A 12611-nucleotide genomic window follows, 5' to 3' on the forward strand; every position below is an offset into this window, starting at 1 on the left:
AAAAAAAAAAAAAAAAAATAGCCGGGCGTGGTGGCGGGCACCTGTAGTCCCACCTACTTGGGAGGCTGAGACAGGAGAATGGCATGAACCCGGGAGGCGGAGCTTGCAGTGAGCTGAGATCACGTCACTGCACTTAAGCCTGGGTGACAGAGCAAGACTCCAACTCAAAAATAAATAAATAAATAAATAAATAAATAAATAAATAAAAATACATGCTGGGGACTTACTAAATGAAAACTTAAATCTGATCATAATCCAAGAATGCAGGCATAGAGGATATTTGTAAATATCAAGAACTAGAGCTTGCTTCAAGGTACATTTTGGAAGAGATTATCACTAAACTGGTAGCTTGGTCACATAACAGTTGTTAGGGTATCGCAGTCCCATTTAATGGATCAATGATCTTTCATTATTATTGACTGTGACCAGTAAGTGGCTTCTTTTACTCCCAAAGGCTCCGCTACAAGAAGAGAAATTCTATGAGTCTTTAAAGCAAGAGAGAGAGAAAGAGGGAGTGTGTGTGTGTGTGCACGTGCACGTGCATGTCTCGTCAGAGCATCCCTTGAAAGCATAAGGATGCTCTGAAACTATCTAAAAAGCAAGAGCAAGCCGGCTCTGTGGCACAATGGATAGCACATTGGACTTCTATAAGGCAAGACCTAGCTGAGAAAAAGACATAAAAAAGTGGCCACTACCTGCCCTGGGCTGGCTTGGTGCTTGTTAGCAGATTACAGATGTCTATGAAATCCTTCAAGAATGATACATTTTGGCATTTCTCATAAGAAGTCAGAATTGCTGGTTGTGCCAACAGTCTACATGAAAGCCCCCTTTAGAGCATGTTTCTTTCTTCAAGTAGTTTCTTTCCTGATTCCATTTAAAAGGGCCAGGGAAATAAAGACAGGTCACCAGTTGTTTTCCATGGCAACAACCAGACCACCAAGGCAATTGTGGGGATTCTACTTTTTTCTGGTAATCCAGGGTAATCACCCTTAGTCCAAATGCACGGTGCTGCCACTCACTCAGCTCTCCTCAGATAGATGGCATCTGTGGAATTTAGGTGCATCCTAAGTGCAACTTGAAGACCTTTCCAGCTGGTACTGACCTTATGATCCCCCGTCAGGCAGTCTATTTCAACCTCGGAACAGGCAGCTCCATAAACGAAGTATTCGAAGGGATGGCCTTCGCCTTTCTCCCAGTTTATGTCTGACTCATAACCTCTGGAGGAAACAGAATTGAGTGTTGTTAAGTGATCAAGTCCCCTAACTGCAGACCATGGTAACTGAACAGACTCATGAGGAGTTATGCAAACCACAGGAATATACCTGTACAATGACATGCCAGCACCAAATGTATGTGTGATAAATGCGTTGAATAAATAAATATTTTTTTTTTTCTTTTAAAACTTGCTTTGTCTGATAAAAATATCTAACTACTCCTGACTGGTGCCTCCTTACTCCTGGAGGTTAGCTTCTTACTTCATGAATGTCCATCTTACTGCTTTTGGCTAATATTGGATCATCTGATTTGGGAAACTCAACCTTCATTACACACCAAATGCTATTTCAAAGGTGCATGCTTCCTGCTTTGTTTATCTTTCTGGCTCCAGAATTTGCCCCTCTGTGTGAAGGATCAGGTCCTATGGTTCCCATTCTTTGTCTCTACTCTGGTCTCCCACCATCAAGCTCCATGGCCTGCTCTGTTCCTAACTAATCTTTAATAACATCAAACAAATATTAATGGTAAAATAGAAGCATGGGTCAGCAGCTTCCAGAACTCTCTACCCTCTCTCCTCTGCTGCCCTGCAACCTGGAGATGGCCATTAAAAATGTTTCCAATGCCTGTTCCTGACAGGGAGTCAGTGCCCAGGACTCCCACACCAATGGCAAAGTGATCAAACCAGGTAAGGCTCTACATCACTCTGCTGTCAGACAGCTTTCACTCTCCATTAAAATAATTTAATAAACTGTTTTCCAGATTCAGTGAGTTCCTGTTGTTTCACATCTTAATGTAACATGGTTATGGTCCAATTTCTTTTTTGCCATTCCTGAAGGTGTAAAATGTTACCCCTCTTATGGGTTTAATTTGCATTTCCCCACCTTTATTTCTTAAGAGGTAGATTGTGTTTTCAACAAAAAGTCAACCACTGCTGAGTATTCCAAGTGCTGACCCCAGAGAGCCTTAAAATACCACCCACTATGATTAGAATCATCAGTTCAGCTGAATTTTGTGTGCCTATTTTCCCTAACAGGAGTCTTTCTGGATACCAGCAATTAAATGTTCTTTATAACTGTGGATTAACCAGCAGTTAAATGTTCTTTATAACCATGGGTAAATAGAGGGTACAAAGTCAACGTTTGCCAAAATTGCAAGGGAACCGAAACTCTTCCTCAAGATACCACTGTCATTCTCCATAGCATAGTGATTGGAGGGAGTATTTACCTGAAGTATCCAACAGCTGAAAGGCTAATGCTTTCATCAAAAGCAGTCTGTGCCTGTGAAGAAAGAGCATAGCATGCTGCAACAACGATGCCCAAAGAAAGAATCACTCAATACTTCAATTTTAATTTTACCCTGTCTGCTAAATAAAACTATCAGCAATAGTAACTAGGAAGGACCCAGATTAATCCATTCCTTTTGGCATTCTCCATTTCTACAGGCGTTTGTGGTTCACAGCTTGTAGCTGTTTGTTCAGCACCCATGATTGTAATAAATGCCTGCTGTGGTATGCTACAGGCTGGACTAAAGTCATCAACATATGTTCCACTTAGGAAGAAATTCACTCGGTTATCTGTAGTAGATTTCCAATTCACATGGGACATTTTAGAAAACAATGGTTGGCTGGCTGCTTAATTTTAATATCAGGTTCCTGCCAGTCTATAGAGTAAGGGTTCATTTTATAATCCATATTTATGGGAACTATCAAACCTTTCTGGGCACATTTGTTTCAGGTGAGGGGAATAATTTTGCTAAATTGTATCATTTACACCAAAAGGTCTCCTGACTCTGCAGTGCAGAGTTGACTACTATGCAGAAAAATCAGGGTTAGGTCCAAGTCCCTAAGTCTAAGAAGGAAGGTCAGAAGCGCATCAATCATTAGAGAAGAAAGTGGGCCGAATGGCTGCATTTCATGGTGGTGGAGAACTACTCCCCACGCTGCACCTCTCTCCAGCTTTCTCCAGTCACACTGACTCAGGCTTTCTGGGCTCAGGTAGCATGGGGCAGGGGACAGAAACAAATATACCCAGGAAGTATAGACAGATCCCATAAATATGAGTTATAAAATGAGTCCTTACTCCACGGAATAGCAGAAACCATTTCTAAGTGGGATCCTCAAATGTTATTTCCCCCAGACCTGTATTCATAAGGTTGCGAAAACTGACATTCTAGAATAGCCAGCGTGACACACGCTTCCAGTTTTTATGGATATTTGTTCCACAACATCTGGGAGTTGATAACCTATTACTTCGAAAAGTTTGTTAGTTGACTTTAGAATGTGTCTTCTTTTCCAACTAGATTGTAAGCAGATCAAAGGAAGCAGTTGAATATTTCCATTCCATTGAGTACCTATTACTGGATGAACATATACCCACTGGCTTGGTTTCCTATTTCTAAATGAGTGCTTATATGATTTTTACTTTTACAGAATGGTTCTACTATTGTTTTTCTATTTTAGGAACAGTAGAACCCAAAGAAGGAGAAAAAACAGATGTACAGTTATTACCCAGGCAATCCCTAGGTTCCGTAGGATGAAACATTAATTAATTCTGGATTAAAATAGGAGTTCTGGCAGAAGAACTATCTTTTTCTCTAACAGAAAATTTTCCCAGATGCAAGAGTTCCTCCACCACATTGTGATAGGATTTCCACATGCTAAGAGCCAAAGGACCTTTTATTTATCGTTATGCAATGGTGGTACCTTTGCAAATGCCCTTTCTACAGATTTCAATTAATGCATATTACTCTTGCTCTCCTCCCAGTCCTTTTTCTTCTAAAATAAAATACAGAGAACCATTGATTCTCACCCAGTCTTTCCAAGTTCCTTTAGGATTCTTGCTGATGATGGGTTTGAGGCGTTTTAGAAGAGTTTGACAGGCATCCTAGAGATTATTTTTAAATTAAAATTATGATCCTAATTTCATGCAAACACCAAATTCAAAACAACATAATATGTACCATTCCATAGGCTTATCTAAGAGGGGACATGGCAAAATAAGACACCAACCCTGTATGAAGGTGATATGAAAGGTTTCATACAAGTGTGTGCACATGTGTGTGTGTGTGTGTGTGTGTGTGTGTGTGTGTGTGTGTGTGTGTGTGAATGAACTGGCCTTGTAGGCCATGCTAAAAAGTCAGGACTTAATAAAAAAAAATCTCTTGGAAAACCACCAGCCATTGCTTTCAGACATGGCATGGCCACATTTATTTTGTGAGAAAATTCACTCCGGCAGCAGAAAGCTAGAGCAAAAGGCGATGAAGTTGTGGTGGAGAGACAGAAGTCCCGCATCGGCCCTGGGGAGAGGTGGGAGTCTGTCTCAAAGTGATACTAACATAATATGGAAACAGAAAGACAAAGACGTTTTTGAGTAGACCTGAAAGGACTTGCTGATTAGAAAAATGTCAGGAGTGAGGGAGAAAAAGAGGTGGCATTCCCAGCACAGGAGAACCACTGGGTGCTGTACCACCGACTGAGGCCAAGATGGGGGAAGGAGATAGGAATTGGATTAACTCTCAGCATCTTTGGAGCTCCACCCACCCACGTATTTGGCCCTGGGGGAGTTCATGATTTGGACGCCACTGCAGTGACTGTTACCTTTACTGCCAACCCGTTGAGATCTGCCACCACAGAACCTCCAGAGACATTTGCATTAGGGACGGTTTCTGTGCTTGTTCCACGCAGGTGGACATTCGAAATTGGCATTCCTAATTCACGGCTGACCACCTGGATTTTAAGAGAGAGTTTCTTTTAAAACACTGATTAGTCACAGAGCTGTGCACATGCCCACGTGGTAACACATGTGTGATGCCCTCATACTCATGACAGGGACAAGGGAGCAGAATCACAAATTCCTCCAGCCACAAAAAGTTTCTCGTTTCTAAAAATCCTATAGCTAGTCTGGACCCAAGTTCTGAACACACTTTCCTTTTCTTTGACTTTCTGGTGATAGTGTCAGAAAGAGGAGGTGAGGTCCCAAGCCAAGGTAGGAAGAAATGCTTCATTCTTGTTTCTATAATCATGATATTGACACCTTTGAGGCTTCTCCTATGACCACACTCTGCAAAATTCTAGCAGAACCTTATCAATGGTAGGAGATGTCTATCTCCTACCCACATTTCTGTAGTTGCCCCAGGAAAAGAGTGCTTCTTATGAGAAAGGACAATGACCTTGGAAAAGCAGTGGCATGAACATGTGGGTCACAGGAGATGGTGCCAGTGTCACCTGCCAACACAAGGGCTTAACTGGCTGCTTTATTCTTTATTTTTAGCGCTAGAGAGCAAAATCATATTGCTAACGTTAGTTGATCCCAAACTCGACTCTCTCCTGCTAGCAGCATGGCTTGAAAGTGCTTGTCCACAGCTTCTACAAGGACACAGGCACACGGAACCCTTCCATGAGGTCTGACTCTCAGATCCTCCACACACAGTGCATAGGCTTAGAATATCAAAGTCTCTGGTGATCCAATAAGGAAAACACCCTCCACTGGGGAAAGTCAATTCTCAAGTGACTGAGAGAAAATGTGTATTCAACATCTTTATACTTAGAAAAATGTAAATGAAAGCAATAATGAGATACTTTCATTCACTTATCAGATTATCTATAAATTTTCAACAATCCATAACATTCACTGTTGGTTGTGGGTATCATGAGAGGGATACTTTCTGGAAAACAATTTGATAATATGTGTCAAACAATTTAAAATAGTCACACTTGTGACCCAGTAATTCTACTCCCAGAAATCTATTTTAAGAAACAATCAATGATTTGATCACAGGTTAATGTACAAAAATATTCACTGAAGTATTCGAACAACTGGGGATGGTTAAATAAACCATATATATATCCACATATAGCCATGAAAATTCATGATTGTAAAGACGGCTTAATGACAGGAAAAAGGATTCACACTATATAAAGTGGGTGGAAAAACAGAATACAAAATTATACAAAAGCATGTTGGTGACTTTTGCGAAAGAAAAAAAGACAAGATATAAAGACCCCAAATAATGATTATGCTGTGTGGTGAAACTGTGTAGGGTCTTTGTTTTTAAAAATTTTCTGCTGCTTCCAAATGTTTTATAATCTGTAATATTACTATTATGATTAACAAAAGAGAAATGGTAGCTTAAAATTAACCTAAAATAAGACAGCCAAAAGCAAACAGATAAAATTTGGCTATAAATATCAAAGGTGATTTATATTAGCGATTGTTTGGAGCCCGTAATACAAAAAGGGCAAGAAATAATCCAAATTCATCAGAATTTACACATTATCTTATTGCCCAAGAAAAATTCAAAAAGGACAACTCAACTGTCACTATATCCAAAGGAAAGCAGCAAATAAGTATATAACTTTCTTTAGCAATAAAACAACTCAAGACTCTTCTGCCACATTCTTTTAGGGGTTTGGTTGCAAAATTGGTTTGTTTACCTAGTTTCTGCTAATTGTTTAACAGCGTAAACTGTCAAAGCTCAAATCTCCTATCCTTTATTTTTTATTTTTATTTGTTTTTACTTTCTGAGACAGGGTCTTGCTGTGCTATCCAGGCTGGAGTACAGTGGTGCAATTGGCTCACTGCAGCTTCGACCTCCCAGGCTCAAGCAATCCTCCCACCTCAGCCTCCCAAGTAGGTGGGAAAACAGGCTCATGCCACCATGACCTGCTAATTTAATTTTTTTTTGGTGGAGATGGAATCTCCCTTTGTTCCCTGGGCTGGTCTCGAACTGCTTCACTTAAGCAATCCTCTTGCCCCAGTCTCCTGAAATGCTCGAGCCACCCCACCCAGCTTCCTATCCTGTATTTTGTAACAGAAAATATTCATTCATAGTTTTTCTCTCATGAGCAGATCTATAAGCACACACCCAACTCAATCTAGTTATTTGCATTCTTACCTGAATCATTTTAGTGTGGACCCCCTGCCCCATTTCAATTCCACCGTGAGTGACCAGCACAGAGCCATCAAGATAAATGTGAACCAAGGCAGCAGCCTGAGCAGAAAAGACAAAAAGTATTTCTAAGATCTTTTTGATATTATCACATAGCATGTCAATTAAAACATTTTCCTTGGAAATATTTCCCTCCAAGAATCCCCCACCCCCCAGGGTGGAGCAACATTTTAGGTTTCTCTTTGGGGTGGGGGAAATGGGGGCAGGGACTCTGTTTTAAAATGCAAAGTAATGTATAGACAGGTAGAGGGAGAGGATGAATAATTGTGTGCACGCATATTATCATAGTTGTAGGCATGTCACAGAAAAATGAAAATGGAAATCTATTTTGTTATAATCCCATAAAAGATGAGATAGATAGACATTAAAATTTTTTTGCTGCAAAATGACTAAGCTCACCCTAAATCATCTTGGCACTGAACTACAGAGCTTTGGAGTTAGACAAGAACTTGGAAGTAATCTTATCTAACTGTATAGCTCCACACAAGGATCCAGAAGGAACAAGACTGCTAACAGCATTAAAGGCTCTTATAATCAGAAACATCCAGTCTCTAAGCTAAACATGTTTTATAATTAACAAGAATGTGCCTTCTTGCATATCTGCCTGTGCTAAACTAGAATATGGGGATATCCCAGAAAATCACAGCAGAAAACAAGGATGGCTTCTTCCCTTTGGGTCTCCAGTGTAAAAGCAACATCAGCAGCATATGGTCCTAGGGCAGGTGTCTCTCAGTGGTTCCACTGTGGTCCAGGAAAGCCTGCAAGGCAACCTTTACAGTTCTTCAGCAGGGATGTGCTGACCGTATGGGTGTGGTCTGGGTCAGCTAGGTTTCTTAACATCTAAGTTTCTAAGCAGAGTGACATAATAATCTAGGATTTGTAATGTCAAGGTTACAAAATTCTGGTAACAAGCCAATGTCAACTTAAAAAATCAAAAATTTTCCTAAGCCTTAATTGCTCACTTAGATTATTTGTAAGTAACCCTGGTCATAAGTGAAAGTTGATGGAGCTACATGTTAATCAACAGATAAACCCAAGAAAAAGACAGCATTTCCAGATCAATTCTCTGCCCATCAGAAGGGCCTTCCAAGCTGCCCGGGAACTGTAGACCACACTCGGAGAACTGTCTCTTGATTTGTATCCAAAGGTTCACATTACCCCTGTGAATGACAACCAGAAAGCTCTATCATTCCAAATAAGGCAAGTTTGATGGTGAAAATGCACTCCATTTATTTGGTCAGCAGTATTGGGCAAATGGGGACATCAGGATACTCTTTCTCTGAGGACAAAGGCACATATATCCACAGTCCAAAGGAGAACCTTAGACTCTTGAAGAAGGCATATCAGCCATGAAAATGACACCCAAGGACCTTGGGAAGATGCAGCAGAGTGTTTTTTACAGTTTATTAACTCATGACTCCTGGAAACACCATCTTTTGCTCCTGGACATTCATCCTCAAAATAATAAAGATAAGGAATAGTTTTCCTCTACAGAAAGCCCAGGACTGGCTGCCTGGGGGCCATGCATCAGATGTCAGGTGATGCCAGCTGCAACAAGAGCTCCTGGGCCCCATTCCATGGCACTTCATTGTGCTTTGCTAGAATATGAGCCCCCTGAAAGGAAGGATCACGTCCTAAGGAATCTCTCGGAATGCAACATAGCAACACACATGCGGTAGGTGGTCAGTAAATGTTTGGTAAGTAAATTTGCAGTAGCATAGCCATACAATCTGTTTCTCAATCTTGTAGACTCCATATTTGGCCTCCTTGGCTCTGCAAAGTGTGCATGTAATTCGTAGTTGGACTTGGCCCATGTGATTGAACTACAATTATAGTGGATTGTACTTTTCCTACATTGTGTGACCCTGCTGGTGATAGCATTCAGCCTGTATGTCCATGACAGCATGTCTATCAGAGATCACTCAGTAATTTGTTCCATGTGGTGCTGCAATCTCTTTGGGCCATTTAAAATGTCAGATTTGGTTTAGTTAAATGGCACCACTGTACAGCTCATTGTTAGTGCCACAAAATATAATTCTGCAAAGCTTCATCTATAAAATAGGCACAACTGGAGAGCTGGAGCAGATGGTTCTCCAATATAAGCAGAGGACCTAGTCAGGGAAATTTAAACCTTCAAACAACTACTACTGGTATTGATGAGAAGTTAGCTTCAAACCCACAGATTCCCCAAATGTTTCAGCCATTCAGACATTTGAGTTCCTACTCTGTGCCAAGTGCCATAGTAAGGCATTGGACACAGAGGTTGGTTAGGTCCTGTCTGTGCCATTCAGTGTTCACAGTGCAGGAAGTAAGTACACCAATATTGCAGGTTCAGCTCCAAACCATAGCAATACAGCAAATCACACAATTTTCGTTGTTTCCCAGTGCGTATAAGTGATGTTTATGCTACACTGTACTCTATTAAGTGTACAATAGCATTATGTCTAAAAAGATTGTACATACTTTAGTTTTAAAATGCTTTGTTAAAAAATGCTAACAGGCTGGGTGTGGTGGCTCACGCCTGTAATCCCAGCACTTTGGGAGGCCAAGGCAGGCAGATCACGAGGTCAGGAGATCGAGACCATCCTGGCTAACATGGTGAAACCCTGTCTCTAATAAAATACAAAAAATTAGCCAGGCGTGGTGGCAGGTGCCTGTAGTCCCAGCTACTTGGGAGGCTGAGGCTGGAGAATGGCGTGAACCCGGGAGGCGGAGCTTGCAGTGAGCCGAGATCGCATCACTGCATGCCAGCCTGGGTGACACAGTGAGACTCCATTTCAAAAAAAAAACAAAACAAAATAAATAAATCAAAAATAAATAAAATAAAATAAAATAAAATGCTAACAATCATCTGAGCCTTCAGAGAGTCAGAATCTTTTTGCTGGTGGAGGGTCTTTTCTCATTGTTGATGGCTGCTGACTAACCAGGGTGGTGGTTGCTGAAGATTGAGGTAGTTGTAACAATTTCTCTTCTTTTCCTTTCTCTTTTCTTTTTTGGAGATAGGGTCTCACTCTGTCACCCAGACTGGAGTGCAGTGCCTTCCTTACTAAGCTTAATCATTTCTAGCTTTTGATTTCAAGTGAGATTTGTGACTCTTTTTTTCACTTGAATACTTAGAGGCCATTGCAGGGTTATTAAATGACCTAATTTCAATATCATTGTGTCTCAGGGAATAGGGAGGCCCGAGGAGAGGGAGAGAAATGGGGGAAGGGCCAGTTGGTGGAGCAGTCAGAACACATAAAACATTAAGTTTGCTGTCTTATGTGGATGTGGTTCATGGTGCTCCAAAACAATTACAATAGTAAAATCAAAGAAAACTGATCACAGATCACCATAATGATGAAAAAGGTTGAAAAACTGTGAGAATTACCAAAACGTGACAGAGAGACAAACAGTGATCACACACTGTTGGAAAAATGGCACCAATGGCTGCCACAAACTTTCAATTTGTAAAAAATGCAGCATCTAGGAAGTACAATAAAGCAGAGTGCGATAAAACAAGGTATGCCTGCATAACGTGGGGCACATTTGACCCCCTCAGTTGCTGGGCAGGGACTGCCTCTGCTCAGGGAGGCACTGTGGGACGATGAAGGCAGTGCTGAAGTTGAATCCCTGTTCTGCCATTTACTGGCTGGATGTCCTCGGGCAAGAGAGAGAATCCCTATGGGCTTCAGTTTCCGCTTCTATGAAACAGAGATTCATACCTACCTGATAGAGATGAGATAGGGAATAATCAAGTGGAGATTACAAATTCCCCAGCCCAGGTCCTTCCATGGAGAAAGCACTCAAATATCATGTCTAGTTTCCTCCTCTATTTATTTTGTTTCAGAATGGAGTCTTTTAGCATGTGCCTTCCAAGGAGTTTGGTCTCAAATTCCTTGATTCAGCACTAAGTAAATATTTTCAGCACAGAAGCTGGTCAGTTTCCCAGTTGGCCTTCAAGGATGAAGTTGTACTGTTGGCTGTTGTTGCCTAGTTTGTCCTCAGCTGAGCTGAATCCCACTTCAGTTCCTATCAAAAGGTGTTTTGGGGAGACCACGTGGTGCAACTAGAAAGCCCAGCTTTCAGAGCCACTCAGACCTGAGTTCTAGCCCCAGCCCTACCTCTACCAGCTGCAGGACCTTGAGCCAGTTATTTAAACCCTCTAAGCCAAGATTTTTTTTTTTAATCCCTAAAATGAGGATACAAATCTTCTAGGTTGTCCCAAGGTTAAATGAAATACCTAAAAGTACTTACAACATCATAGTACTCAATAATTGTCACTATGACTTTTTTTTCTTTCTTGGAGAGATGGGGCCTCACTATGCTCAGGCTGGTTTCAAACTTCTGGCCTCAAGCAGTCCTCCTGTCTTGGCCTCCCAAAGTGTTGGGATTACAAGCGTGAGCCACTGCACCTGGCCATATTTTTTAAATCTACTTTTTGAGAAAATTCAGAGTGGAAAATGGGTGAGACCTGGTCTATGGTGGAGGCCAGATGTAAAGTAATGGCAGCCATCAAATAGAGGCAGTGTGCCATGTTTATCCATGGCCAAACATGAGAAGATTTCCAGAGGCTCTGTGAACAATGGGGGCTGTTTTCCCTGATGATCCTGACAGGTCTGTTCAAGGACAAATGGCCCTGACTGACCTCACTGGTAGCTGCCAGCTCATCGGTTTACCCAAAAATTCTATACCAAGACTCAATGCTTATAAACCTTTTTCCCAATGGTAGTTTTTTCTCTCTTCTTTTGTAATAACCTCATTTTTGCTTTTATTTCTCAACCACAGTATCTTGACTGTCTCCCACATCTGAGTAAATTGCATGCAGACGACTACATGGCTCTGTGTTGTTTTTGCCATCACAAACAGGCAAGGAATGAGAAGCCTTAATAAGATCATCATTTGTTGTAATACTTCTCTGACCTACCACCTGCCTATGATCAAAGCTGCATGCAAATGTTCTAAGGCTCACACCAAAGCTCAACTAGGACAGTTAGGTGAATGGATGGATATGGGATGGGGAAAGGACCTTCCTACCCACTTTTCCTGGCCTCTTCTGATCCCTTAACACACAACATCCACACTAATGCCCCTCTCAAAGCTCCCCGCCCCTGCCATTTATTCCTATTTTGTGATCACTCAACACAGCTGCATGCCTTCTTTGTGGCTCCAACCAAGGAGTGAATTCTGCAAAGAGGAGTGACAATTGTGAGGGTCCTGCCAGTTTACCTATATATACATGGATGTGTGTATGTAAGAAAATAGATAATAGGGGTTCCCCACTGCCATACAATGAGTCAGAATGTTGCAGTCCTTCACTAGCCGTTAGGGGTAAGTTTTATTCATTCTTGAGAAAGAATGAAGTCAAGAATGAAGAGATAGAAACAGCAAGTGGGATTCAGCAACCAAGCAAGGGGATTTCTTTAATCAATGAAAGAAATTAAACTGCAAGAGCAGATTCCCAGTCCTCC

General features: G+C 41.4%; 1 protein-coding gene across 2 annotated transcripts in view; it reads right to left on the bottom strand.

Moving 5' to 3' along the window:
• The window catches only part of LOC108532294 (aldehyde oxidase 1), a 91964-nt gene that overhangs the window by 7862 nt on the left and 71491 nt on the right, over positions 1-12611 (bottom strand). For both annotated transcript variants that reach the window (XM_017876256.1, XM_017876246.1), the window contains exons 27-31: positions 7108-7203; positions 4811-4939; positions 4023-4097; positions 2440-2492; positions 1103-1217 (exon numbers count right to left, since the gene is read on the bottom strand). In XM_017876256.1, coding sequence (XP_017731745.1) covers positions 1103-1217; positions 2440-2492; positions 4023-4097; positions 4811-4939; positions 7108-7203 — 468 coding nt within the window. The remainder of the gene's footprint in view (positions 1-1102; positions 1218-2439; positions 2493-4022; positions 4098-4810; positions 4940-7107; positions 7204-12611) is intronic.

The sequence above is a fragment of the Rhinopithecus bieti genome, unplaced genomic scaffold, assembly GCF_001698545.2.
Source record: "Rhinopithecus bieti isolate Rb0 unplaced genomic scaffold, ASM169854v2 scaffold_980, whole genome shotgun sequence".
NCBI classification, from domain to species: domain Eukaryota; kingdom Metazoa; phylum Chordata; class Mammalia; order Primates; family Cercopithecidae; genus Rhinopithecus; species Rhinopithecus bieti.